The sequence below is a fragment of the Setaria italica genome, chromosome IX (genome assembly GCF_000263155.2).
Source record: "Setaria italica strain Yugu1 chromosome IX, Setaria_italica_v2.0, whole genome shotgun sequence".
NCBI classification, from domain to species: Eukaryota; Viridiplantae; Streptophyta; class Magnoliopsida; order Poales; family Poaceae; genus Setaria; species Setaria italica.
The window spans coordinates 11,353,493-11,372,075 of NC_028458.1; the positions used below are offsets into that span (position 1 = coordinate 11,353,493).

The 18,583-nt window shown below is 41.7% G+C and overlaps 2 protein-coding genes across 3 annotated transcripts; both read left to right on the forward strand.

Annotated features, from left to right (window-relative positions):
- Positions 1-3,502: 3,502 nt before the first annotated feature.
- Positions 3,503-8,074, forward strand: LOC101753911 (probable N-acetyl-gamma-glutamyl-phosphate reductase, chloroplastic). 2 transcript variants are annotated; one of them, XM_022823531.1, is made up of 14 exons: positions 3,503-3,843; positions 4,897-4,959; positions 5,042-5,182; positions 5,274-5,420; positions 5,522-5,608; positions 5,769-5,819; positions 5,891-5,962; positions 6,227-6,346; positions 6,571-6,631; positions 6,720-6,800; positions 6,901-6,980; positions 7,074-7,163; positions 7,312-7,440; positions 7,544-8,074. In XM_022823531.1, the coding sequence occupies exons 1-14, from the start codon at positions 3,778-3,780 to the stop codon at positions 7,649-7,651; spliced, it is 1,296 nt and encodes a 431-aa protein (XP_022679266.1). In that variant the 5' UTR covers positions 3,503-3,777; the 3' UTR covers positions 7,652-8,074. The 2 variants fall into 2 exon arrangements, with proteins under 2 accessions (XP_022679266.1, XP_004982425.1); XM_004982368.3 differs by having other exon boundaries at positions 3,505-3,843; positions 5,274-5,381.
- Positions 8,075-12,258: 4,184 nt separating this feature from the next.
- On the forward strand, positions 12,259-14,184 carry LOC101756093 (transcription factor bHLH139). The gene is made up of 5 exons (XM_004986319.2): positions 12,259-12,830; positions 12,943-13,167; positions 13,258-13,323; positions 13,475-13,540; positions 13,648-14,184. The coding sequence occupies exons 1-5, from the start codon at positions 12,321-12,323 to the stop codon at positions 13,738-13,740; spliced, it is 960 nt and encodes a 319-aa protein (XP_004986376.1). The 5' UTR covers positions 12,259-12,320; the 3' UTR covers positions 13,741-14,184.
- Positions 14,185-18,583: the final 4,399 nt, after the last annotated feature.

The following is an 18,583-nucleotide window of genomic DNA, read 5'->3' on the forward strand; positions in this document are numbered from 1 at the left end:
TCATTCTTGTATTAGTGGGATCTGCTGGAGGGCAAATGAGAACTGAATAAGCTGTATGGATGGATCATGAATGCAATGAAGCAAGGCATTCAAGAGATCACCGCGAATGTCCCAACTAAGGTTTTCCTTGGCATTCTCCTGTACCAGATTGTGATCGATTTTGAGGATTTGCACAAACTTTACCATTGACGAAACCTCAACGTGAATCTCATTTCCGTATGGTGCTTGTAAGTCCACATGTACCATATACACGAGTTTTAAATACATAAGTATATATTTTATATGTCAAGTACTTGAGCGACCTATTCTGCAGGATGCAATGGAGGGAGGAAGAATTGACGAACGACAGGTTCAAGGTAGCGTACCTTGACCCAGCATGAATAAGCGAGCCAGAGCACATGTTCAAATTGACGGAAACGATCAAAGCACAAATAGATGCAGCAGAGACACAAGTGGAGAAAAATGCTATAAAAATAAAAGCTCACAGAGATGAAATGCACAAAGTGTTCGTACACATTGCAAAAGTAATGAAGAAAAAGGCTGACATGGACTATATCATGACTCCTTACAATTTTAAGTAAGCTAGTTTTAATTACTATATATATACTAGGTGCTATTTAATATCATCTATAATATAAATTATTTGAATATAATGCAGAGACCACTGTATTTGCATCATTATTTTACCCAAGTTAGGAGAAGCAGTGGTCCTCGACTCAGCCAACTATCGTAGAGATAGGTACAAGGATTTCATAGGTATTATAAGACATTCCTTAGCAGTACTTAAATGCATGTTGATATTCTATGCACCTAAGTTGTATTACTAACTCTTATCTTTATATCCTCAAAGTGCGTACAAACTTTACATACTAAAAGGCGGGGACCATAATCGAAAAGATGAAAGCTATGAAAATAATATATCATAGATTCGTAAGAACATAAAAATTTGGTTTTTTTTCATATAACGTAGACTTATCATTAATAACAACTCATCATTTTTCTATTTGATTGCAGTGCCACAAGCAATCTTCTGGCTCTGTGCTATGTGGATATTATGTGTGCAAGTTCATTAGAAATAATGGAAGGTACCGGATGAACCCTGAAGACGTAAGTCTCTTATACATTGCCATGTGCTAACTTCCTAATGGTAATACATCCTAATCTTCATTTACTGTATACCTGCAAATGCCTACCATCGACAGTAACTATAGCAAGATCGAATACAAACAAATTGACAACATTTATACGGACATAGTGAGGTTCATCCTATGCGAGATTTGTCATGAGGATGGAGCATTCTTTGATAAAGGTGGTGTGTTGATGGCAGATGAGTGCACAAATCTTCATAGATGGGCGTAGTAGTTTTAATATTAGCGTGGCAAAGAATAGCTCTATTCCAAATGTTGGATTTTTAATAATGTGAATTATATACTATGTACGATGCAGCTTTGAATAATGTGAAGTATTTATTATTCAAGTTTGTTGTTATGTGGTTGGAGATATATTTCAATTTGATGGCTAAAAACTAGTGGGAAATAAAAATTATAAATAACTCACGGGAAATAATATATTGAACGGGAAAATACATATTCCTAGTGGGCGACATAAGCACCTATGTTTTTGTGCTGGCGGGTGATGTAACCACCCGCCAGCACAGAAAGCATCTGTGCTGACGGGTAACTAACGTCGCCCGCCAACACATGCGGTATTTGTGCTAGCTCAAAATTGATGGCGGGTGCGATACCTGTCAGCACAAAACTATTCTAGCCACCCTGACATAGTGTCACGCCCCTTTGCTTGAGCAATCTCGTATTCTTGTTGAGGGCTTAGGGGGGAAGGCTCAACATGAATGCTAGAAAAATGGTACTATAGGTCCTGTTTGGCATGGCTCCAACTCCGGGTGGAGCTGCTCCACTCCTGAACTCCACATGGAGCTAGCTCCGCTCCAAAACTCCAGAACAAAAATGGGTGTTTGGCTAGATGGGTGCTCTCAACTCCAAAAAAAGATCGATTTCAGTGTGGATTGCCATTGTTGCCCCCTAATTAAGGCCCCACTTGTCATCCTCTCTATCCTATCTTCTTCTTCCCCTTTTTCCACTGCACTGTGCTGCACACGGGAGACCCTCGCCGGCGGCGGGGTGGGTGGCGGGCTGGGCGGCGACGGGCGGCGGGCTCGACGGCGGGCGGCGGGGTGGGTGGCGGGCTCGACGGCGGGCGGCGGGGTGGGCGGCGACGGGGGCGGCGCTGGACGGCGACGGCGAGGACGAGCGGCGGGCGGCGACGGGCGACGACAGGCGGCGGGCGGCGACGGGCGACGGGTGCGGCGACGGGAGGCGGCGGGCGGCGACGGGCGGCGGGTGCGGCGACGGGCGGTGGGCGCGGCGACGGGCGACGACAGGCGGCGGGCGGCGACGGGCGGCGGACGCGGCGACGGGCGACGACAAGCGGCGGGCGGCGACGGGCAGCGGGTGGTGGGTGGCGACGGGCGACGGGGGCGGCGAGGCCGGCCGGCCACGAGGGCGGCGGCGAGTGGGGCTCGAGAGAATAGAAGAGAGAATAGAATGAAACGTTTTTTTGTGTAACTAGTGGTATTGGTGGGTAATTACCCACCAACTCCACGAGGAGGTTCAAAAGAGAGGTTTCTGGAGCAGCAAAAGAGGTGCTCCAAAACTCCACCTCCATTTGTACTACAGCTCCATGGAGTTGGCAACTCCATGGAGTTTTGGAGTTGGGGTGTTTGGCTGAATTTTTTGATGGAGTTGCTGGAGTTTAGGAATGGAGCCGTGCTAAACAGGGCCATAATTATAAGAAAGTAAACCACGCCCATTGAGCCCAACATAACATCCAGCAGCAAGAGCATGGAGAATCCCCCAAGATATGTTGGCTATACCGAGGAAAGGACCAGAGGAGGTGCTAGTGGTGCAAAATGATCATATGGTAAGACATGATTGGACCTGCTTGCCGCGTTGTGCTCGAGTCCTGGAGTAGGGGGCTATGGTCTGCACGGAGTCGGTAGTGATGCCATGCTAGTAGAGGTAGTACCACTCTTATGTACTTAGCTTCTGTTTTGCCGAGTCATTTTACTTAAAGAAGTACATTTCCGATCATCGGGCGGAGTCCAATCTTTCCCATAGAATCTGAAAACAGTCCATTTTTGCCTTCCTACAAAGGGGAAGGTGTAAATGGTTAAAGGGCGTGTCCAATTACGGGATTAAAGTCTACAGTGTAGTATTATTGGGCCAAATGGGCCTTCGTATTGGGCTGTAACCTAACCCAGCTCGGTTGGAGCAGCCAGGAGTCTATTCACTTCAGCTTATAAGCCAGCTGAAAAACTGAACATCTGCAAATACAACCAAGCTGAATGGGCCTGGCCCATCGCCAGTTAGTTTGAGTGTTTGACCCTCCTCCTCCCTCGCCTGCTGACTGCTGTTGTCACACACACCAACCCCACAGCCGGCAGCCCGCTCGCCTTCGCCACCAAAACCCACCGCGCCGCGAGCGGGGACAACGGACCCACACGTAATCCACGAGGCAGAGAGAGGCGGCCCGCCCGGGTGAGCAGGTCAGAGCTCCCCCAACTCGCAAGCGGCACTACACTACCACCAACCCCCGCCCGTAGCCGCCGCCGCGCCGCCATCCACGAGCGCAGCAGCGGCGCGCCCCTCCTCACCCTGCTGGCCATCTGGGTTATTTATACGGGCGCAATCGCGTGACCCAGCGGCATTCGGTGGCGCACGCTCTCCTCGCAGCCGCACCGCACCGGGACAAGGGAAGGGCATGGCCTCCTCCACGACGGCGCTCGGAGGCGCGGCGGCTCCGGCGCGCGCAGGGTTGGCTCCCCAGGTCAGCGGCGACTCTTCTTGCCCCCCTCCTTCCATTGGGTAGGACTGCCGATACCGGCGGCGTAGTTTTGGGTGGGTTGGTTGGTTGGGAGGCCAGGGGAACCTCCGGCCGTTGCGCCGGCAAGTTAGCGCCGTTGGCGGATTGAATAGCTGCTCCCTTGATTTATCCAATGCGCGCGCCGATTAGGATACCCAGTATTGGTTATAATCTTCGGCTGCTGGATTGGGAGGCTATTTCACTGTTAGGGCGTCTCCAATGATCTAGCTTAGAGCTAGCTCAATCAATTTTTTACTAGTTGAACAGTGCAATAAGTACGAGACTAGCATGGAGTGAAGAACTAGTCTCGCTCACTTTTCGATGCAACACTCTCTCACAACACGATCTTCAAAGCTGCTTTGTACATAGGACCACATCAACTATGAGCTATTAGCTGACTTATACCATTGGAGACGCCCTTAGCAGCTACTGATTGATGTCTGTGTTGCCAGTTATAGGATCATTTAGGAACCACCTGCTTGTTCTGTACTGGACAGATTAAAATGTAATAGGGCACTATGTCAGTTACTCCACTAGCATTTATGATCAAGCTAGTAAATAGCGGATATCGCATTGGCACCAGTGCAGGCTAAGTAACAATAGCAGTATTTTCAAAAATTTGCAAAAAAAATCCTGTATCATTGTGTAAAATATCATTGTAGCAAAAGTGTAAAATAAAAAAATACTTTAATGAGATAATGTGCTAGTAATGAACTGCTGCCAGGACTAAGTTATAGTGGCTGATAAGTTCCAATTTGCTACTTATGGAATGCTACATTGTAGCAGTAGTGTTTATTCCCCGCAACCTCTATTGCAGGTGCAATTGTAGCCGCTAACACTATTTAGCACCTTGAAAATGGCATGTTAACGCCCTCAATGGTAGTATGTTCTGACTTAGAGTCTTAGACAGTGCTTCTTTGCTCTGACTTTGACATTGCTCCAAGTTTCACCAAGCTACATTACATGCCTCCATGGACTTCACACTCTGCAGCACTGAAATATTTCTTTGATGTGCAGAATGGAATCCTTGGATCTAATTCGAAGCCATTCGCTGGTGTCATGCTCAAGAAAGCTCAGCAGGTGAGTTTTGCCTATTGTTTTCTTCCCGAGTAAGATTGGCCAGCTGTTCTTGAAATGTTTATGAAAAATTACTTTGCTGCAGGTTGGACCCCTGTCGCTCCGTGTGAGGGGATCCGCTACTTCTTCACCAAGGAAGCTGTTCTCCCCTAAGGCAGCTGCAGCTAAATCAGGGGATGGGGTGCAGATTGCAGTGCTAGGGGCCAGCGGTTATACTGGAGCTGAGGTTGTTCCATCACTCTGATCTCATTTTTTATGAAACTTTTTCTCCTTGCTCTTTTTTGTTGCTAATGTGATTGTTACACTTTCGCTAACAGATTGTTCGAATTCTGGCGAACCACCCTCAGTTTCATATAAAAGTGATGACTGCAGATAGAAAAGCTGGTGAACAGTTTGGATCTGTATTTCCTCACTTGATATCGCAGGTGAGAAAGACTTCTTCCTCCATTTGTGATCTTAGCCTAGTACGTAAGAATCAACTAAACCTCTGGGCGGAACTATGTTTCTTCGTAATAGAGTTGATATCATCATAACTTATGTTTGTCAAAACTCTTTTGATTTGCAGGACCTGCCAAGACTGGTTGCAATAAAAGATGCTGACTTTTCAGGTGTTGATGCTGTTTTTTGTTGCTTGCCACATGGTACAACCCAGGTTTGTTTATAGCTATTATGTTTTCACATTAAACTCTTTGTGGCTATAACTGAACTCTATTAACGCAATACTTTTATAGTCTTTGTTGCATGTGTTTGGAGCACTAGAGTTTTTTAAAAATAAACTTTGTAATTCCCTACCTAATTATATTTTTTATCAGGAAATTATCAAAGGCTTACCCCAGCACTTGAAGATTGTTGATCTCTCCGCGGTATGATCTGTCCTCACTCTTGATTTGTCTAAGCATGATCTGGGCTGTTATTGAAAAACTTCTGCTTTCAGGACTTCCGACTGCGCGATATCAATGAGTATGCTGAATGGTATGGCCATTCGCATAGGGCACCAGAACTGCAGGTTCTTAACTACTTTTCTCTTCAGTCTTGGCCAGTAACTAGCACTGCCTTTGCTATTTGGCTATTTCTTGGTTCTAACATTCCGATTGTGGCACTTGAGTTGTCATCGATTATTCTGAATGATATATTTGCGATCTATTTCTTGTATAGTACTGTTTTTAGAATTGGGTTTCGCTTCCATAGTGTATTTTGATGGTTTTGTTTGTCACTTTGTTATATTCCTTTGAATTTATTTTTTTATGTTTTTCTTGGGTTCTTCTTTCAGGAAGAGTCTGTGTATGGTTTGACCGAACTTCATCGAGATGATGTAAGAAATGCACGGTTAGTAGCAAATCCAGGGTGTTATCCCACATCCATTCAACTTCCACTTGTTCCTCTGGTAAAGGTGAGGTTCAATATAACCTTCTAGCATCCTACACTTATCTCTGATCATATTTGCAATTTAGACGAACTTCTCCAGAGTATACGATAGAATCGGATTGGTTACAACTTACAAACATAATCTTATATTTCTGAAACTGTGTGTGTGTGTGTGTGTCAAAATTTGTTGACAATTTATTAGTACTTAATATGTAGCTATTTCCTCAGCATATTTTGTTTGCTTTTCAGGCAAAATTGATCAAGTTGACCAACATTATCATCGATGCAAAATCTGGGGTCAGTGGTGCAGGTATGTATTTATTTGAGATATCTCATTCATTTTCCATTTTTTTCTTGAACAATAAATGATTTGGTATCTAATACATGCATCCTTTTAGGACGTGGGGCTAAGGAAGCAAATCTTTACACTGAAATTGCCGAAGGTATCCATGCTTATGGAATAACAAGCCATCGGCATGGTAATTCTCATACTCAACTGGCAACATAGTGTTTTGATTATATCTGTCCTATTAGTGGTAATATCTTACCTCACTGACATTGAGATACAAATAATGACAGTTCCTGAGATTGAGCAAGGACTAACAGATGCTGCTGAATCAAAAGTTACAATCAGTTTTACTCCACATCTGATGTGTATGGTAAGCACAATTATGTGCGTCCTTTTATTTGCTAACTCCATATTCTACATACTTTTGTAAAATTCAGTCATTGTATCTACTGGTGTTTAACAGAAACGTGGGATGCAATCTACTATGTATGTTGAATTGGCTTCTGGAGTGACTGCCAATGATTTGTATGAACACCTCAAGTCTACTTATGAGGTCTGTTTACCTGATCATGTAGGCTAAACTATGATAACTTAAGGACTATAATTTCCACTGAAGCAATCAATCTATTGTATGATTTTGCACTGTGTAAGAAATATACTCTTGTTAGCATCAGAATTCATTCATCATTTTATCTTTCCAGAGTGAAGAATTTGTCAAACTGTTACATGGTAGCAGCGCTCCTCGCACGAGCCATGTTGCAGGATCAAACTACTGCATCATGAATGTCTTTGAGGATAGAATTCCTGGAAGGGCCATCATCATCTCTGTCGTAAGTGCCTTTAGTGAATCTTATCATGCAGAAGCATTAAGCAAAATAACATCAGATACTTAAATGATGCATAGTCCTTACGTGCTCTGCTTCAACTCTGCAGATAGATAATCTTGTGAAGGGAGCATCTGGTCAGGCTGTGCAGAACCTTAATCTGATGATGGGACTGCCTGAGAACATGGGGCTGCAATACCAGCCCCTGTTTCCCTGATCTTTCATGTCAATACTTCATCCATGATGACAGTACATGGGAGTACGACTTCCATTCCATCAGAGAACTATCTGGAGGCAAGGAGCCCCCCATTAGAGTGCAATCAAGTTAAATTTGCTCGGAAGTGTAGCTTGCTTTGTGTCATTTTATTTTCCAGAGAATAGTGACAACTTAGCAGTGCAATGATAGTATTAGGTGAGTGTTTCGGTTCCAATAAAATCATAAGCCTTGTACTGCATTGTTGACTTGTTTGTTATACCCATCAAGGAATCAATACCGTGTAAACTCAATTCTGAGACATTAGACGCCCTCAGCATCAATGGATATAGTTAGGGTGTCTTCTGTATCATGTTCAACAAATGTTAGCTCACTACAGCTATACTTTGTGAAGATTGAAGTACCCCTTAGCTGGAAGTTTGTCAAGTTCTATCTTGTGTGGGCTGCACAGGCCCATAGCATTGCTATCACTGGTCATTTTAATTTCTCTTCTAGATTATCATAGGTGCCATGATTTTTGTTTGAAATTCAACTTTGGATATATAATAGGTTCCAGTAATGCATGTGACTGGTTATAGCGTAATTTTCATTTGTAGACTATCATAATACCATGGCTTTTGTGTAAGTAAAATTTGGTCCCATGTCTTAAATGTTTGAACAAAGCTGCACTGGTTAGGTTTTTTTGGTGGGTGATCTGGGCTAAATGTAGAGTTGAAGCATGGCCCTTTTGGCAACTATCACTTTAGGGTAGGCCTGATAGTCATCCCTTGATACAAAAAAGGCAATTGTAAACAATCTGACATTTTAAGCACAAGTAGATTTGCAGCCTTGTAATAAAATAATTTTTGTATTCTGATGCGAAGATCATATGTGGCTCTGAGCCCCTGAGGTGGTGTTCTTACAACTGGCTCTTCGTAAATTCTTTGTTTTTAAAGAAGTTAGTATTGAATATAGTTGAATAATGCAGCCAGCACTTTTTTCAATTTAAATCAGTTATTTGTGCTTTCTTCTGATCATTCTGATCAAAGATGCTGTTATGCTGTTTGACTTGAAAAAAGGTTTGACTTATATATGTTTGTGCAATAATGTATCTCTTTTCAGACTTTGACCTTAAGTTGTTTATAGTCTTACTTTTTGTTCAGTAGGTAGTTTTCAAAGGCTTGTTTTGTTTTGTTTGACTTCTTGCGTTAGCTGATGCATATGATTTGCTTTAACTATGATAGTGCTGTTTCTACTCATCTTACTTCGGGGTATTTTTAGATAGTGCTGAACTGGGATGGTGAAGTTCCCCAAAAAAACTTTGACTTCTGAAATCTTATTAGTTGGTGGTAGCATAATTTTTGTGAGAACAAAAAACATAGTTCTGTAAGTTGACCGTAACCGAATTTAAAGTGTGTACATACCTCCAATGTTCTCCTTAAATTCATAAAAATGGTAGAATACTTCTGAAAGAAACTTCAAAGTGAAAGACTATCAATTTAAGTTACAGTCAAACTCCAAGAGTTCAGTTAGCAGCTTTTTGGCTACGGTTTTATCGTCCATCTTCGTAATAGTTTGTAAATCCAATTCTTTTTGTGTCCATCCATCTTGCTACTTTTCTGCTCTTAACCTTGAGAGTTCTTTATTGCTCCATAGGAATGTTTGCGGAGGTGTGGTTCTGATGGATTGAAGTGCCAAACTCCAGATGCAATGCATCTACTACAGATCTGTTATGCAGAGCATGTATTCTTATCATCTAATAGAAACAGACAGTAGGAAAATTTATCAAGGGTATGTTATCAACTTCAGGTTGTTGTTTTCCTCAGTTCAGGGAAAGAAAAACTACGCGGCTGTTTTTAATTTATTATTAATAATGTTTAGACTATCCAAGGGATCTAAGTAGATGAATTTAACCTGCAACAGGAAAGCCTAGCAGAATCCTTCTAGACCATGAGAAAACCTTGCTATTAATTTTCATTGATTGTAAGTAGATTTCTGCGCTAGTTAACTTTTCTATAGCAGTGTTGCCGTGCAGATATCAGCCATACACATAGTGTTGAACAACCATATGGCAAACTTCCTTTAGTGCGGCATTCATGTGTGAAGAGCTATTTATCCACATAGCATTGTATTTTGTTTGTATAGTTATTAAATTGTTTGTAGTTAATCTCTCCATGTGTTAAAAGCCTTGGATGCTGCTGCCTGAAACTCATCCTGATTAACTAGAAAGCTGGTAACACAAACAGTTGATTTATTCTAATGTCGAACATATTCATTAAACAGTTTGAGAATTGAGTCTGCTATTACATTGAAAGTTTGTGTTGAAGCAAATCAATAAAAAAGTAATAGGAACATACTATTACCTTTTGCTTTCGCTGAAAGTGACAGCATTTTCAAAATGCTATCGCATAAGGGACCACAAGGGACTCCCTCTCTTATTTTTGTTTGATGTTTTAGACTTCAGCATATTATTAAGGAAAAAGACACAAGTTTTATCTCTAGAAAAAGGGTCCAATCCCTGCTTTATGTTGAAGGCACAAGTTCACAGCAAGGGGGAAGATGGAAAACAAAACAGCAAACATTGTCCTGTACATGGCCATAACTCTCTGTTCAAAAATATAATATGGTTACATGTTCCTGTTAAATACTTAAATTTGTGTCTCTTGTAACCACAGTGAATTTGATATGCTCCTAAGCACCCTCCTTCAGTACTGTTGATGAATGAACAAAAATACCGTGACATGCAAAATGTAGCATACACTGAACAAGGTGACTGATGAATATGTACTTATGTCTCTTCTCAAAATTGTAAATGAAGACTATTTTCCAAAATGGAAAATAATAGAAATGAGAAACTATTTTTTTTTGCTTCCAGAAAACCATAACTGATTTGAACTGGCAAACTTGAGTAGATTTAGATTAGAAACCTTTGTCATCTATAGAAATAACTGGTCCTACTCTTAATGGCTTAATAGGACAGCTGCAAGGCCATTTCTCCATACATGATTAGCTAAGATTTTGTCCCCTTCAAGTGTATTTTAAGGGCCTCTTGGAGATTAATCTGATGCAATTTGGCTTCTCCATGATGCAAAAACTTGCCCTTCTGGAAGCTGAAAGATACACGAAGTGTTCATTTTCCCTTTCGAGTATCATCTGTGTCCTTTGTTTCTTTGCTTCGGTGGACAAGATTGCTATATTCTGACATTTGAAGGTGCTATAATCTTTCATACAGCTGGAAGCCTGGAACAGTGAGGGGCTTTAAACAAGCCACATTGTTTCCTTGAAATCATTTTCCCTTGCCAGCATTTAATCTATATACTTTATTCCCCCCTTGATCCTCTGCTTGGAACAGAGGCAATAAGAATAAATAACTTTCTGGGGGGGGGGGGGGGGGGGGCAAAGGACACTACAGAGCTACAACACATTTAAAAAAAAAAAAGAACTGCTAAGTGCTAAGCCTAGAGTCATGTGCAGCTATCCCAACGACAGGTTTGTCAGGTCATTGCAATATGTACACTGTGCAGATTCAGTTTAATTTGCTCATGCTCTGCGGATTTGAAGATGTGTCATAATATGAAAAATAATTCTACTGCAAGTCTCTGGCAATACTGCCTGTCTGAATTGTTACCACTTTACAAATAGCCAGTTGTTGTATAAGTGAGTTATAACTCTGTAGCATGTCTAAATCTTCTATTGCAATGTTTTTACCACGTGAGGTGTTCTTCTATGCAAATAGATCAGAAAAACAATCTATTGATTGGTGCAGTTCTTGTGTGCCAAAGGGCTATAAATTTGATGCAGATATAAGTTATAAAATTTAACAAACAGTAAGAGCAGAGAGCTGCAGAGGGCATGTGGGTGGAAGTTATTGGTATTGATGTTTAGTTATTTTGTATGCCACAGCCCTAAAGGGCAATATCACAGTACAGGAAGTACATATGGTGGCAAAACCTTTAGAACACAGTGAAACGATTGGAACTGTGGGTATAGATAAAAAGCTGCACATTGGTGAAGATATAGATCATGATTTGCGGAGGCACTTGCCAATCCTTTTTGAGCTCTCAAAGACATTAAGACTTGAGATTCCATCCACCATGTTCGTGCAAGCCTGTATCTGTCTCCCAGTTTATTTTATTGGATTGTTTCTTTCCAATAACATTCCATACAATCTCGTAGCACCCCATACTGCATTATTGTAAGAATAAACGCATGCTGTACTGGTTTTGAACATCAGACTCGTTTTGTCTTTCCATAATGCATGAATGCTGAGGGAATACTCGTTTTTATTTTTCCATAATGCATGAATGCTGAGGGAGATATCTCTGCAATCATTGAAACCAGCCTTCAGCACCGGCCACTCCGACCTCCGAATGGCTTGACTAACAAATTGTGATCTTGGATAAGTCACTATCTATCCTACCAGCTAGCAGTTGATATTTTCTAACCTCATAATGTACACATCTTCCAAACAACACCTGGAGCGGCTGCTATCACCACAGTTCATTCCCAGCCGTGGGGATCCATTTCTTTAATGCTGATTACGATTGAAACTTCTGCAATCTTGTCGGTTTCTTCAACCTTGTCTTCAGTATAAATACCCCTGTCACAGCCTGCATTTTTTCTTCACCAAGCTCGTCCAACAGCATATGCCTCACATCACTTCTAGTATCTTTCACATCCCTTACTGATAACAATGGAGTCTGGAGGAGTGATTGCAGAGGCAGGCTGGAGCTCGGTCGACATGCCATTGCCATCGCATGAAGAGGAGTCAGCGATAATGGAACAGCTGCTTGGTACCTTTCCCTCCAATTGTGTGGAAGGTGACCAAGGGTTGCCGTGGCTTATTCAAGCTTCCAATGCGTTCTATTCCCATTCCAATGCTAGTTCTAGTACATTTAGCTCCACTAATAGCAATAGTTCTGGTAGTCTTACTTTCGTTGTGCCATCTGAATATGGGGGCTACTGTTTGAGTGACTCAAATGAGGCCCTGGATCTCAACTCCTGCACTGCACCAATGCACCTGCATATGCTCCAGGAGCAAGGTGCAGCTCAGTTTATGGATACCATTCTTAACCCTCCTTACGGGAGCGGTGATTCAAGCTGTGAGGATCTTGAGGATTCTAGCATGAATCTTCTTGATTACGTTGGTAATTCTGACAAGAGAAAACATCTGGAACAAGGCAAACTGGATGGCCCAACAAGAGTGAGTGGTTTTTCATTTTGTAATTAACTTACAATAAAAATGCATATACTTCTGTTGAAATGACTAAAAAATGCAATGTGGATGCTGATCGGCTGATATGTACAAAATGCAGAGTCGGAAATGCGCAAGGAGGTCTGACTCGAAGAGGGTGAAGAAGACCATGCAACGGGAAGGCCAGGATGGTAGCGTCGCTGCCGCGAATGGGCAAAGTTTAAGTTGTTGCACATTTGAAAATGACTCGAAAGCTTTTCCAAGACCTTCTGTTGTTGTTAATCCAAATAGCAAGGCTCAAACTGACCGCCGGTCAGCAACTGAGTCCCAAAGCCTCTATGCTAGGGTACTATTGCTGATCTTCTGACTCGCTGTTAAAGGATGACAAATTTGAACTAAATCTACCATTACTTATGCTGTTGTTGGTTGTGTGCAGAAAAGAAGAGAGAGGATCAACGAGAGGCTGAGGATATTGCAGAACCTTGTACCAAACGGAACCAAGGTAAACTTCTGGGGAGAAAAAGTATACGTAATTCATACTAACTGTAAAAGCAAAGAAGGCAGATAACTCAAACAAGTATATGTAATTCGTCCTAACTGCAAAAGCAAAGAAGGCGGATAACTCAAATGGCTAGATTTGTGTTGTATTGCAGGTAGATATCAGCACTATGCTTGAAGAGGCAGTGCAGTATGTGAAGTTCCTGCAGCTTCAAATCAAGGTGAGGAGTTTTGCAGCTCAGCTCAGTTCAGTTCAGTTCAATTTATGAATGCTCCATGTTAATGCATTACTTAATTGTTGTTGGTTTTTATGAATTACTATTTGCAGCTCCTGAGCTCTGATGAAATGTGGATGTATGCTCCGATTGCATACAATGGGATGAACATCGGAATCGATCTGAACCTCTCTCAGCACCGATAGACCACTATTAACAATCTGGAGTTGCAGAAAGTTCCGCAAATTCTACTTACAATACCATTCGGGTTTTTAGACTTAAGACAAACGTTTATTACTAACATGTTACCAAGTCTGACCAATAAGCCATTCTGGGGAATCCAACCTTTCGACAAAAATGAAGGTCGAAAACCTGTTCTTCAGTTGTTTTTGGGTAAACAGCCTGCAGTTACTGAAGAAACGGCTTGTATGCCCACAAGGATATGGCAAAAGACACTGGGAGAGGCTCTGAAACTTGTCGAGACAAGAAAGGGCAATGGATCTGATAAACCATATGTGGAGACTGTCATATCGTTCTTTGCTTTCTCTCTGTATTTTCTTTTTATTTATTTTTTTAATTTGCTCTGGTAGCAAATTTCTGTATACAGTCAAACAGATTGTACGAAAATAAAATAAAATAATTTATGTTCAGTTGGCTATTGTAGGCATGAAATGCAGTGCAAGATCGTGCAACATAGTGAAGGCTCACTTGTACTATCCTTCAGGAAACATATCCTTGCAACATCTCTTGGCAGTTGCAATTATTTGTTCTTTAGAAACTCCATTTCGAGCTGTTTTTTCTGACAAAGCGCGGCACATCTTGATCATATTATTTCCGTCATTGGACGTTAGTGGAAGGATTTTATATCACCCAATTGTTGACCTTATGTATGTGCAAATCATTGTCCCATCATCATCCCAAAGAAAAGGGAAAAGGCAAAAATCATTGGCCCATCAACGTCTGTCCCTCCTGTCGTGTACCTGTTTTTAAAATTATTTTAGGGCAAAACTAAACAGAAAGATTGAAAAAACTATCGTAAAATTACTCTGTCAATAATTAATTTCCCAAAACTGTATTTTCAAAGATCAAGATCTTAGAATTACATGTTCTATAATGGCGGCATGCATCAACCGTCAAAGTTCAAAAGTTGGATCATATTTATCCTATGGGCTTCGTAAGTTGGATTTCGTGCATGTGCATCTTAGAATGGCAGTTTTGCAGTACAAATTAACAGAATTTGATGGAGTCCACTCGTGTTTAGAATAAGGAGTTGGTTTGTGCTTAACTGCTTAATAGAAAATGACACCCCAGGCGGTCGGTCCAATTACCTTCCTGCCGGGTCTCTGTCAGAGGTCACTGGATGAACCGGTTATGGCTGTAGGTTTGGATCAATTTGTAAGTTCAGAATCCCCCAGCATTATTGCTGAGAAAAATCATCACATCTTAGAAAAAAGATGTTCCATTGTCTCAAGCATGTTGTCAGGGACGGGCTAGGGGCGGGCTCAGGAATTGGAGGGTGAATTGGTATTCAAAATTTCAAGCCTTTTACAGCCTAAGCTTAGATTTTGGCATGCATAATTGATTATAAAACTCAAAATTAGAGTACTAATTGTACTAATTGTATAACAAATTAGAGTATAAAACTCAAAATTGAGCATTATATCCATAAATTCATAGACTTGTGATTATAGCTTGAAAATTTTCAACACGCATACAAGTACTAATTAATTATTTAGCAAAAATAATGAGTATTCAATTCAATACTCATACAAGGGTATTCAATTGAATGCCCTCTGACTTCAAGTAGGCCCGCTCGTGGCTTTAGTTATAGACTACCGAATTGTATAGCTTCCTCGGTTCCTCCTCTTGCTACCACTCAACCATTTTTTCTTGTATTTGAAGCTAAAGTATAGCTAATATAGCTTATACTCCTCCAATCACAAAGAAGCTAGTATACCATCTCGAACTATGGCACGTTGACCAAGATACTACCTTGACCATAATTAACAGCATAAAAACATATTCAAATGTGTAGTAAATTTAGAAACTACTACTTTGGAAGACAAATCTAGCCATTTTGGTAATGATAAGCTTATTTGAAACATTTGAACAGATATTGATGGGGGGAATCGGAACGCCGTGGCTGCTGCTCCAAAAACAGCACCATTTCTTGCTACACGCTAAGACACTTGTCGTAGAGGAAGTCAGACAAGTAGTCTAGCTTAGGTTTTCCTTCCGATCCATGCGGCGCCTCATTCTTATCCTTTCTCAAAAACAATAGCCGTTGCTAATTTGTGTCCTGTGCTCGACAAACTCAAACTGATCAAATTCAGATAAGAAATCATAGCTATAATTCTACAACTAACTAACCTTATCTAGATAACAAATATACCGTCCAACCCTGACAGCTAACTAACGTTAGCAACTTAACGATAAAATGGATGGATTAGCTTATCTCCAATCTGGCCGGTGGGATGTTGTGGTGCGCTACAGTAGAGTGTCGGAAGTTACTTAATTAGTTAATTAACTGCTGCTTTGTTTGAACCCTCTTTTTTATGTTGATTAACTCCTGCTTTACTTTAGCTCTCGTTTTGAGTGGATCATGTTATTAACCTAACTATATATAATATATATATCATTGTTGTAAAAAAGAAAAACAGTCACTAACTTGTGGTTTTATCTGACTTGAAGTTTAAGGACAAGTTGAAAAGGGAGAATGCTTTAAGGCGTAGCCGACAAGTCTTGGCACAATCCGTGGACAATTGATATCGCAAGGTGGTAAAAGGAATTAGTGCTCGTAGGCTAAGAGGAGGAGAGGTGAATTAGGCAACTTAAAACTTTAACCTTTAGCTTTCACTACTTTTGCATCAAACTTAAACTAGATCATGCTATCAAGATGTGCAACTATGGTTGATCTAGTGTGAAACCCTCATCCCAAAACAAGTTTTGCAACATTAAGCCAATCCTAGCAAGATACTATACTAAGAAAGTAAAAACATACAAGTTGCAAGAATGAAATGCGGAAATGTAAGAGGTGGGAATCAGAGGAAGTAAACTCTTGACATGAGGATTTATCCCGTGGTATCGGTAGGCACTAAGCCACCAGTAGTCGACGTTGTTGAAGCACTCACAAAGAGTATTGCTTCCCGGTCACCAAATCTTTTCCGGGACACCCCTTAAACTTGTCACAAAAGCTTGGCCACTAAGGCTCACGCCAAGTTCCCCCATCACCTTGATGCTGCCTTCACTAAGGAGTTTCTACATGAAGGAAGGGGGTCTCCACGTCCTCCGCACACGGTCGTCGACGCCGCTCCACACGAAGCCGGAGGGTTGAAGACTTCCCGGCGAGCCACCAAGGCTCCAAGGTGTCGGCACACCTTTTACAACTGTGGTTCATTCCTAGAACCGATCATAAGGCAAGCACACCTTGCATTCCCTCTTCTCTAAGCCTATCCTAGCACTAATAATTCTTCTAAACTTGTGCTAAGCCTTTGATTAATTACTTATGTACTTTTGGTGGCTTGGATGTGTTCTCGATGGGTCGTGATCTCCAATGGACTCCTACACACTCCAGCAACTTCAAATGGACAAGTGGAAGGGGTATAAATAGTCCAAGGCATCAAATAGCCGTTGCTCCAACAGCTAGTTAAAGTGTACCATTGGATATTCCGATGGTATGTTCTTGCTGAGCATCTTAACATCCGGTGCTACTAGGCGTTGGCCTCCCTACACCCAAATTTATCGCTGACACAATCCATCGATTCATCCGATGCTGCTTCTGGTTGCCATCAGATCATCTGGTGCAAGACCTTCTTCGCCAAAATCTCTCTGGAACTTCTCTGAAGTAAATATGATTCATCCGATGGCCATTGACTCAATGCATCGGAACATCCGGTGCTTCCTTCTTCTTCTCCTTCTTTCCAGCAATTCATCTGATGGGTACAATCATGGGCCATCGGATCATCCGATGGTCTTGCATTGACTTGGCTTCAACGCAGTGTATCAAAAGCTCCAACGTTTGCACTGATGCTTTTCCAGAGGGCCATCGGAATATCCGATGATGACTTTTTGTTTATGAAGGCTTGTCACCGACTGCTTCGGTGGCCATCCCCTTGCCATCACCGAATGAGTCGAAGGTTATAATAAACATTGTTTTCTTCATTTCTTTGGTTGTCTTTAATTGTGGTTGCTTCCTTAGGACTAGAATGCCTTCAAGAAATGTTCTAAACACTTTTTTAGTCCTAATGGTCATATTGTTACATTAATCATTAAAACACAAACTAATGGTCTATTTGGGCCATGTTCGCTACAGGTGGGGATATCATCCGGAAAAAAGGAGCGAAACTGTTTGTGATCTTAATTAAAGCCGAACGGTTTACCGAGCTGGAATCACAGACATAATCATCTGCGGTGTGCCGTGGTGGCTTCTGTCGTGTTCCCTTTTCTGTTCTGTAGTGAACTGGGGCGCTTTGGCCTCGAGAGGTTTTCATAATCGAAATGGTAGGTGTCGTGACTCGTGACGATGAAACTGTGAGCCGCCGCATCAATCGCCGTAGGTGGCTTCCATTTGCTACAACTCCTGTGCATGCCATCTCAAATTACTATTCGTTCATAACTTTTGATATCTACGTAACGAATAGTAATTTGGGAAGGAGGAAGTACGTGTAAGTCTAACTCATACTTTATCACTACCACATAATGGAGATTTCGTGAGGGTTAAAAACCCTCACAAAAATACAATTACCACCACGAAATAACCTTCACGAATCAAACGCCATGGAAATGACATTTTCGTGGGGGTGAACCGACGGGAATTATTTTTGCAGCGGTAAACCGTGACGGTCACTCCCATGAAAGTTCCGTTGTCGTCAGGTTTCCAAACTTGTATTCATGGCGGTTCATCGTCAGAGAAATGCTACACGAAAATAATTCTTGGTGGTGGACAACACTCATGAAAATACACTGGTAGAGAATTGGCCTTTAGTCCCGGTTGGTAGGGTGCATATCTCTCGGATATCCATCCGGGATAAACCAACCGGGACAAAAGGG